Source organism: Neltuma alba, unplaced genomic scaffold (genome assembly GCF_004799145.2).
Source record: "Neltuma alba isolate B1F8T4 unplaced genomic scaffold, ASM479914v2 tig00013808_pilon, whole genome shotgun sequence".
In the NCBI taxonomy this organism is placed as follows: domain Eukaryota; kingdom Viridiplantae; phylum Streptophyta; class Magnoliopsida; order Fabales; family Fabaceae; genus Neltuma; species Neltuma alba.
Genome location: NW_021637922.1, coordinates 12,402 through 23,435, shown reverse-complemented (window position 1 = coordinate 23,435; position 11,034 = coordinate 12,402). Strand labels below are relative to the sequence as shown.

The 11,034-nt window shown below is 33.6% G+C and overlaps 1 protein-coding gene and 1 pseudogene across 1 annotated transcript; both read left to right on the top strand.

The window, feature by feature from the left end:
• Window positions 1-424: 424 nt before the first annotated feature.
• Window positions 425-975, top strand: LOC114739223 (zinc finger protein CONSTANS-LIKE 14-like). The gene has a single exon (XM_028927270.1). It carries the CDS (start codon window positions 583-585, stop codon window positions 973-975), a length of 393 nt encoding a protein of 130 aa, XP_028783103.1. The 5' UTR covers window positions 425-582.
• A 184-nt stretch (window positions 976-1,159) lies between these two features.
• Window positions 1,160-3,875, top strand: LOC114739221 (zinc finger protein CONSTANS-LIKE 15-like; annotated as a pseudogene).
• The last annotated feature ends 7,159 nt before the right edge of the window (window positions 3,876-11,034 follow it).

The following is an 11,034-nucleotide window of genomic DNA, read 5'->3' as shown; positions in this document are numbered from 1 at the left end:
TCATCCTTCCTCTCATTCACTATTTCTCCCCGCATAAACAAAAATATTATAAAGAATAAAATATATTTTTTACACATATTATAGTTAATTAATTTTATTTAGGTATTCAGTTATTTATATTTTATTCATAAGACTTGAAAGAGTATGTTGAAAATATTAACGTGGTGATGCCTAAATTTATTTTAATATAAAAGAACCGGCTGAACAATTTAGCCGGGGGGGGGGGAGCTTGAACAAAAGGGTCAAGGTATTTTTATTTTGAAAGAAACGAGACGAACCCAGATATTTTGCCGATATGGGCTCCACCTTTCTCCTAATAGTAAAGCTGTCCATTTTCCCGGATTTCATATTTCAATTATTCGCATTCTGACTGTTCGAAAAGCAAAGTTGAAAAAGTAAATAAAATCTCTCTCTTCTTCTCTCTAACTGACTTCGTCTGCAATGAGCAAAACAAAATATGATCCAAAGCCAGCCAAAGAGTTGTTCTTTCTTCTAGGGTTCGAGTAATGCTCGTTACGAAGAAGGAAAAGGAAAGCAAGTAAGTATAGTACATTAAAGTGAGGCCATTAGAGATCATCGAAGATGGTGAGCCCAAAATCGCAAAGCCCCGAGAGCGTTCCTTGCGATTTCTGTACGCAACAAACAGCTGTTCTGTATTGCAGAGCTGACTCTGCCAAGCTCTGTTTGTTCTGCGATCAACACGTTCACTCCGCTAACTTGCTCTCTCGCAAGCACTTGCGCTCTCAGATCTGCGATAATTGCTCCTCCGAGCCTGTCTCCGTCCGGTGTAACACCGACAACCTTGTTCTCTGCCAAGACTGCGATTGGGACGCTCATGCCTCATGCTCCGTCGCCGCTTCTCACCATCGTACGCCTGTTGAGGGTTTCACGGGGTGTCCTTCTTCATCTGAACTCGCTTCGCTTTGGGGATTTCAATTTGAGAATAAGACTTTAGAACAATCTCCTTCTTCTTGATTCAAAACTGGGGTGATTATCGGGATTTATTTGTGCCACTTGAGTCCTGCCCTTTTAAATCCGATGGCGTTCCTCTTGAAGTTCATGACGTCATGGTTCCAAGAGAAACCAGTATGCTTTACCCGTCTCGGGGTTTCCAGGCGGTCTGTAACGCTACAAAGAAACAGACTCCCTGCTGGGGAGAGCAGAAACAGGTTATACACAAGCAGTTGGTTGAATTGCTCAAGAGGGATTCGGTGGTTGTTGATGTTGGTGGCGGTGGCGGTGGCGGTGGCGATGGCGGTGATGTTGACGGTGAAGGTGGAATAGCTCGGGTAAGTGCTGCTAATGAGGCTGAGAATTTGGTTCCCGAAGCGCCAAGAAAGATCCAGGGAGATGGGCAGCCATTTGTTTTGTGGAAATGATGTTCAAGGATTGCAGGCGATTAACGCTTCTCAGCAACCAATGCAGCACCAAGCGTCAGTTAATTCCCCATCTATGATGCCTTCGCAGTTGCATCATATTGAAGGCGATAAATTGTGGCACAATAATTGCAAGAGGCACTCTGTTCAGGTCAAATTTGGGTTACTTTGGTGGCTAAGTGGTTCATGATCCGTATGATTTCCTTTTACTATTTACTTTACTCCTCCACACATTTTAGGTACTTAAAATGTATATATAGTGGAATGTGTAGTGCAAAAGGGTATTTCGTGGAGTTGCTGGGCTTGGGCAACTCTTGTTACTTTACTCCTCTTGAAGAATTGCGTTTTTACTTTCTTTTTTCTTGACCGTGTTTTTGTTGCTATCTTTACTGAAAGTAGATTCTGCTTCCGACCTAGGCACTTCAGTTCACATCATGGGCTCATTTAAAGCATCTAACATGTATACATTGAAGATGTAACTAGCATCAAAGATTTTTCTTGCTGTCGTCACTAATGAGAGTGATGATTCAGTCACCTTGCCTTCCCATGACTGCCGCCAAGGATATTCATTAATTATCTGTTCCCTTAATTTACTCTTTTGTCAAACTACTATTTGTTGATTACTGTTATGCAGTACGCGAGTCAAAATTTGTTATGGGGCGAAAAGGTCTAGCTGAGTTTCTGCCTTTTTGCAGATTTGGGATTTCCATTCTGGACGACTGAGGGATCAGGAAGAATCAATTGCACTTGAAGCTGCCTATGTAGCAAATGATGGCGGATTTGCAGCTAAGAATTTTAGTGAACTTATCAGAGAATCATCCATGACTGACACAAAATTGTTGCAAGAGATATACGATATGAATATTGCATACGATGATATGGCATCATATAACGTAAACCCTCTCACTGCTTGCCCTCACTTTCCCCTTCCGTTCTTACCCATTATCATTCTAGCGTATGATGGACTTACAGTTGTTGCTCATTTTTTAACCAATGTAATTCTATGTCTTGCGAGGTGGACATGACATGGAGCTATTTCTAGTGTCCTTGTGCCATTTTGGATGTTACGATTTAGGCTATCTCTAGTAAGGTGGAACCTTGGACGTCCATGTTAAAGAACATCACTTATATCAATAGCCTTACTGAAGAAACATAAACAATAGCCCCACCCCCACCCCCACCCCCAATTATTAGTTGTTTACTTCGAAGTGGGGAAGTTTTTAATGCACAGCATGCCAATACATGAGTGATTTTGTTGCTGTTGCAAGCGAAATATATTTCATGGCAACGCTTGAGTGTTTGATTGAGAAATGCAATATTATCTATGTCAAAAGCACAATGATGCCAATGGCCATATGCCTTAGTGGCTTGAAGCTCACCTTTGCTGGTGAGACGTCCCACTAGTTGCTTCAAGCTTCAACTTAACCCTATACAATCAAAAAATAGCCCACTGTTCGACGCTAGAAATGGCATCCAATGTTATTCCTCAATATCAATAGCTATGATGATGTTTTCCCCTTTTTTGTTTGTGTATTGAGTAATGGGCATTTACATTTGAATATTTAGCTGACCAAGTCATTATCGAAGATGGATTTATGAAGATGATTTTCTTAGTATTCTTTGTCAGTCTTAATGAGATGAGTTCTGCCCCAATCTTAATGAAATTAGTTTGTTTGCAAGATTAATTCTGCCTATGCCCCTGGTAGGTGGTGTGGAGATATGCCAAAACAAAAACAAAAAACAAAAAAAATTATGCTTTTTACTGTTGCAGGGTTAATTTTGTAGGGGATGACGTGTAATCTAATGAAAATGCAGAACCTGTCAAATAACCCAACAGCAGCAAGTCAGGGGCCTGCAGCAACATCAGAGAGCAACAACCTACCAACAAGGAAGCAATCTGGCAATGCCGCTGCTCCTGGAAAGCACAACGTTAACTGTAACGTCAAGGAGACACAGATTGGGGAACATCCTTTGCTTGTTACAGATGACAACATGGGAAAAGCCGGACGAAGCAAGGCTGACATGGACTTGATGGCCCAAAACAGGGGCACTGCAATGCTCCGTTACAAGGAGAAAAAGAAAACTCGAAGGTGGGTGAGCGGTAATCAGTCTTCGTCATCGGGAAAAAGTAATGGAGTTGTTGTTTAATTAATCTGTTTCTTTTTCACTTGAATATTGGAGTTTATTTTTGTAGATACGAGAAGCACATAAGATACGAGTCTAGGAAGATGAGGGCTGATACTCGGAAACGAGTCAAGGCCGATTTGTGAAAGCTAGTGACGCGGACGTACCTCCTAATGGTTATTAACATTTTATGTGGCCTTCTCTGCTTTTTGTAAATTAGTGTTTTACATTATAAATGTATATTTGGTGCTTTGTTTTGGTAGTTTGTTATTAGAGACGTAAACATGAATAGAGAGAAATTACTTTATCTCCGTATTGTCAAATTATGAATTCCCCACTGCTGTCGCTAAATTGAATTGGGAGCTAGGTTCTAAATGGACGTTGTTTTGGGAGTGGGATCAGGTAAGTTTCTGTGTGAAGTTGCATTTGTTGCCCCGATCGAAGATTTGACCAAATGTTGTAATGGTCTTTGCGCTGTCATGGCTGGAGATACCATTATTTTTAAAAATATGTTCAGATCGTCAGTCTATGATTTAATAGTTCAATGGTTCATTCATGTCAATGGTTGAAACAAGATTGAATTGGGAGTAATAAAATAATAAGATTAATAGTGAGTAATATTCAATTATATAAATTAATTAATTTTATATATTCAAATATGAGTATTTATTTCAGTATAAGCATTGGAGTGTAATGTTAAACGATCGCATGTATAACAACTAAATAATTCAAAATTAAATTATTAATGATATTTTCATTTTTTATATATGGACAATTTGAAACCTTATTTTTGTGCGCAGTCATGACAAAAGATAACATTATTTTAAAAATATGGCAGTCAAAGCATCGATCCATAGATCTAATAGTTCAGTGGTTCATTGATGTCATTATAGTTGAAACAAATTGAATTGGGGAGTAATAATTTATATTATGTTAATGAATTTTATATAATTGAACAAATATTGTGAATAGTATAATATTTAAATAAATTAACAGAGTATAATTTTCACAATGGCACATATAATTGAAAATAACCAAATAATAATTTTGTCATAATGGTCATTTTCATATGGACAAAGTTAAAATCCAATTTTTGCGTCATGGTCAGGCCGAATACATATTTTTAAAAATATGCTGGTCAAGCACCGGTCCACTAAGATTAATAGTTCAATGGTTCATTGATGTCATTATAGTTGAAACAAAATTGAATTGGAAGTAATAAATTTAATAATTAATTTATTTTTATATATTCAAATATTGTATCAAATATTTCATAAAAACTATTACAGAGTAATTCACAATGGCACATATAGTTGAAAATAACAAACTAATAATTCATTATCATAATATCATTTTTTATATGGACGATTTAAAACCCCATTTTTGCGTAGTCATGACGAAGATACCATTATTTTTAACATATGATGGTCAAGGCACCGGTCTACGATTTAAGATTTAATAGTTCAATGGTTTATTGATGTCATTATGGTTGAACCAAGATTGAATTGGGAGTAATAAATTTAATTAATCAATTTAGTTTATATATTTGAATATTGTATGAAATATTTACATAAATTAATTACAGAATAATTTCACAATGGCACATATAATTGAAAACAACTAACTAATAATTCATTATCATAATATTTTTTTATACGGACAATTTAAAACCCCATTTTTTTGCTTCTGGTGGAAGATACATTATTTTTAGAAATATGCTGGTCAAGGCACCGGTCAAGGATTAATAGGTCAATGGTAAAGTGATGTCATTATGGCCGACACAAGATTGAATTGGAGTAATAAAATTTAATTAATTAATTCATTTTATATAGGAAAAGTAACAAAAAAAAAAGAAGCTAGAAATTATTAGGTTTGATAACAACACTTTATTTAGTATTAACAATACTAAATTTACAAATGATAACAAATTTTTGTTGACTTTTTATTTGGGATTTAGTAATTTTTAACTTTTTTTTTTATCATCTCCTTTTATATATTCGAATATTGCATCAAATATTTAAATAAATTATTACCGAGTAATTTCACAACGGCACATATAATTGAAAATAACCAACTAATAATTTATTATCATAATATTCATTTTTTATACGGATAATTTAAAGCCCTATTTTCTATAGTGGAGGGAATTCACGCCACACACCCATCACACAATATGGGGTACAGAACTTCTGACCTCCTCAGTAAGAAGAAAGTATGGGGTGCTAATTAAGCTACAAACCCTTTAAACACTCGTTAAATGTAGCTAAATATTGATAGCTACATGCAAATATAATACTTATGCATTATTAGGTAAAAGTAATCTATCTTGACTTGCCCAAACGAAACCTTTTGTTATTTTTACTTGTCTTCTTTTAGTCTTGATTTAGTTGACTAAATCTGCAGGCTTTTAGATTTCATTCGGTTTTTTTGCGTCATTTTTTTCTTTCTTTTTTTGTCTTATAGTTATCTTTGTATTAACAATAGAACAATTTAGATTTAATATCTTATAATAATAAAAAATAAAAATAAAATAGATAAATTTAAATTGTTAAAATTTGACTGGCACAATTGACAATTGCAAACCACGTGAAAACTAAAACTAAATGATAATTTTATAAAATATTAAATCTCTACAATTTTTTTTAATTGATGGTGGAGATAGGATGAAAAGAAGAAAATGAGAAAAAGGGACGAGGAGGAGATTCAAATTCTTCTAATAAATTTGGAAAGGCTAATTAAAGACATGTGCATAACTAAATTGTAAAAAACTTTTCAGAACTTGTGTATTGCATTGCACAAACGATTTTATAGATTTTATATCATATATTAAGACACAGAGTTAGCTTCATCTTAAAGCTCAGTGAGCAGATATGCACGCTGAGATTTAGGAAAAAAAAAAGTACGTAAGTAATTAGGTTGATTTTAAAAATTAGGACTTGTTTGGTTTCTTGTTTTGAAAATAGTTTTTTGTTTTAAACAACAAAAGAAAAAACTTTCTTAGCAATTTGTTTTTAGTCAAATGGTCTTAGAAACAAAAGAACAGAATTTTTTTAAAAAATTAAAAAACCAAAACAATTTTTTGCTGTTTTTTTTTGTTTTTTCATTTCTTATCTTTTTGATGAAAAAATTGGGAACTTTTTCTTCTCTAGTCAATAGCCATTTCTCCATTTGAGGATTTAAGTTATCATCGAGGCTCCACTCTCTGATCTCATTTATTTTCAAATGTAACTTTTTAGAACAATTATTTAAACAGATTGTTTTTTTTTTCAAAACTTGTTTTAAAAACAATTATCCAAACAAATTTAGATATTGCGTTCATTCATTTCTGATTTTGCACCTTCTAATATCTTGTCTCTACTCCTTTCGGGAGAGAATCAGCAAAGTTTGAGATTTGACTTAGATATAGCTTCAATCTCAAAAGAAGGGAAAAGTTCGACTCGTCGGCGTCGGAGAGCACAAAGAGAAGTAAGTTTGACTCGTTAGCCTTAATCTCAACATGGCTGAGACACTATAGGGTTTAGGGTAAAATTTTATTTTCAATTTTAATACTTCTAAAGTTATTTTTTCACTTGTACCCTAACACAATTTTTCATTCTAAACACATTGAAAGCATCAAAATCATCAAAATCCAACTCTAAAATAAATCCTAGGTATGGCCAAAAATTACATAAAATCAAGTGAAGTTGGATTTATTTAATTTTCATCACAAAACCACTTAATTACTTCCCTGTTCTTCCTCTTCATCGTTAATCTAACTTCAATCAATTCTTTTCATAACTTAATCACAATTGGACAGAACCTTCTCTTAGGGTTTTATGCTTCTAAAATTCATCAAAAACCATAACCAAGCTTAACAACACAAAGGGCAACATAAACTACATCAAAGTCCATAACCTTACCTTGTATGGAACTTAACTTGGCTTGAGACTACTTGCTCTTTCTCTCATCAAAATTTTGTACTCCCTGATTTAACCGTTCGCTTAATGCCTTGGGGTTAAATGTAAAATTAATCCATGGATTATATTATAGGGTGCAATCTTGGGTCGTTTTCTTGTTGGAGCCTTAGTTATTGATCCTAAGTTAACTAAATGTCATAAGAATGCAAATTGACTAAGGAAAAGTTGGGGGTTTCATAAAAAAACTATTCATTAAAATGAAATGCAATGTAAATACATTTTTGGATTTTTGGGAAATTAAGATGGAATGGATAGAAACAAGTTGAAAACAATTGATAAAACCTCTTGAAAATGGATCTTGACAATCATAGTTCAAAATGATTTTGGAAGTAAAAATTACTAAGTTTTCTAGATGAAAAACTTTAAAGTATCCTTTAAGTTTAAGATGTTAATGAATGACCATCCAATCATAAAACCCTATGAAGCTCACTTAGTGTGTGTATTAGGATTAATTAATGCATTTGGTTCAATGCAAATCCAAACTAACTCAATAGTCAAACAATATCATGCAAGAAAGAGAGTATCAAAAGAATTGCACAGAAACATATATGTAATCACATGTATTAAAGCTCACATTCAACATTAACTAAACCAATACATAAGATAATCATCCAAAATTGATTACAATCATAACCAACATAGCTTAGCCACAATTTTACAAACCCTAGATCTAGGAATTCATAAAGGAGCAACAAGAACTATAGATGAAACCAACTCCCTTTTGAAGCTCTTGGAACTTATGCCAATCAACCCATTTTCAAGAGAACAAATGCCTAGCCACGTATTAGAGCAAGAAGCACCACAACTAGTAATGATTTCGAGCTATGCATGGGAGAAGATGAAGGAAAAAATAGAAGAAGATGAAGATTTGGCGAGGAAGAATAAGAGAGGATGAATAGAGGAGGTTCTAGATGGGTGAATAGAGTGTTATTTCAAAAATAGGGTTTCTAAGGGTTTAGGAGGTTAATCTGGGTTGGATTAGGTGAGTGGGTGCTGCTCTATTTTTTGTATTCCGGATCCAAATATGGCCTTACTGATACAAGGGGTTTCACTGCAGTGAACCCATAGCCAAGCCATGGCGAATAATTCCAGAATAAATACTCTTAGTTCTCATGTTGTGGAATCCCTTAGTCTTCAATCTTGGCTCTAATTCTCAAGTGTCTACAATAAAAGCAAAAATTTAAAGCATTAATTGTCCTAAAAATCAGTTGAACACAATTAATAACCAATTATGACATTTTATCCTCAAAGAGACACTAACTCAAAGCAAAGACTCTTAGTCTAAATTAAGTACAATTACCACTAAAAGAGCTACTAACCCATGATAAAAGCCTTTAAAATCATATGAAAGGACATAGAAGAATTGGGTTCAATCAATTCCCCAATACTTAAATCTTTGTGCTCCTAGACAAAGGTAATAAAAAACCAAAGCAAGAGAAACATTGATACAAATGGGAACCCTATGAATTCAAAGTAAGAGAGTAATAGTGTCATTAACCCAACTCTTCAAACAAGCATTCATAGTGATCCAAGTTAATAAGAAAGGATTAAAGTAGAGTACAATCAATGCTATGGGAATGATTAAAAGAGAAAAACACTCAAGGTATAAATTGTTTCACTCTACTCACCAACTTGGGGTAATTCTCTCTCAAGTCCACTTAAACACTTTACCATAAGTTTGTTAAAATCCTACCTTTCCATTTTTAATGCATGAATGCAATGATCAAGAGGGTTTTTAAGGTTATGCTAATAAAAAGGGCTAAATGAAGTGAAGTGAAGTGAAAAGATATGAAATGACAAAGCACCAAGCATTTCAGAAAAGGTTTCCAACTAACATTTACTATATTTTTCTTGAAGCACAACCTTATTTTTCAAACCACCAATGGACTGTTTTATTTCAAAACTTTATTTGTTGGGTACCATTTTATTTAATATTTCTTTTTTTGGCTCTTTTCAAACATTTTCTTCTATCTCCTTACCTTTTTCTATTTTTTTTCTCTTTCTTTTTTGGAAATTCCAAGTCTAAGAAGACAAAGTTGAACATATCATAAATGTAGCAGTAAAGTGTTGTTGGAAACTTGAATGTACAATGCATGCTTTGGCACTTGAGAAAAGGTGAAGGCTCTAATAGCTTGCAATGGGTAAAATCATAAGGGTTTTTGTTTGAGATGTAGGGTTTAGAAAAGAATGCCTCTATCATACTCATAACATTTATGCAACTAAGTCTTGAATAAGGATTAAAACAAGTTCTAAAAAGTAGAAGATGTAAGTGGATACAACACACTATGGATGAAAATTAGGCTCAAAGAATCTTCCAACAAGGCTAAATCTGAAATGCTCATGCAAAAAGATTAATTGTACTCCAAATTAATCACAATACATTAGTTTAGTCCACATAAAGGCAAGCTTAAAGAATTGTGACCAATGAAACTGGCACAATCAATTTGAACAAATAGTAATTCTCATGAGTATCAATACAAGTTCAAAAATATTTACCAAAATACAAGAATATACAAATTCAAGTGTAAGCTAATTAAGGCACAAATTTTCAAAAATTTTGATTCAAAATCTTCAAATTAAGTTCAAGACTCAATCAAAATTTCAATTTTTTTTTTTAGAAAACCAGATTTTTCAATAAACACAGAAAAACACAACATAATCATTGAATATCAATCACTTCCCTCATACTTAAATCTTACATTGTCCCTAATGCTTGACCAAGTACAATCCTAAACAAGAGAAACCAAAACCAAAAGGGAGGAAAAGAAAATAAAACAAACTACTTTTACTGCTGGATATGTCTCTCCCCTATACTGATCTCACAAAACAACCAATTAATTCAAAAGATAAGAGTTAAGGAAGGAAAGTGATAACCTGGAGAATAAAATCTCTTCAAGCTCTTACCAGAGAAGTTCTCATCTCAAATGAGAAACATGCATTTCTTCAGTGAGCTCACTTCTCCATTGACATTGGTGGTGAGGGTTCCTACAAGAGAAGCATTAAACTAGCAGTAGTATCTAGTCCAAAAAGAAAGACTTCGAGAGATCTAGAGCAATATAAAGACATGCAAAGAGCAAAATCTTCTAACTAAACATCACACCCAAGAAAGTCAATAGGATTCTTTTCTATAGGAATCAAATAATCAGTAATATTTTTGAAAATGTCTTGTGTATGCAAAATGGAAGATGAAAAATCCAACTGACAGTTGTTGGAGTACATCACATTACTTTTGCTAACACAAGATGTCACATCTTACTTTTATACCTCATTTTATATCAATTGGGATAATTTAGAATCACTTATCATGGCCTTGGGTTGAAAAAATTCAAACTTCAAATTTTCTTAAATTCAGGTTACTATTCATTATAACCCTTACAAAGGCCAATTTTGAAAATTTATAACTAATTCTAAAAAAATTGAAATGAGATGGTTTCAAGTTCTATAGAAAGCTCTTGACATGCTCTTTAAAGAAAAAATACTCATTCGTATTCAAAAATCATGCATCAATCCTAGATTTTGTGCAAAGTGGTACTGTTTATTTGGTCATCTTTTAATTTTCTAGGATTTATGCAGAACTT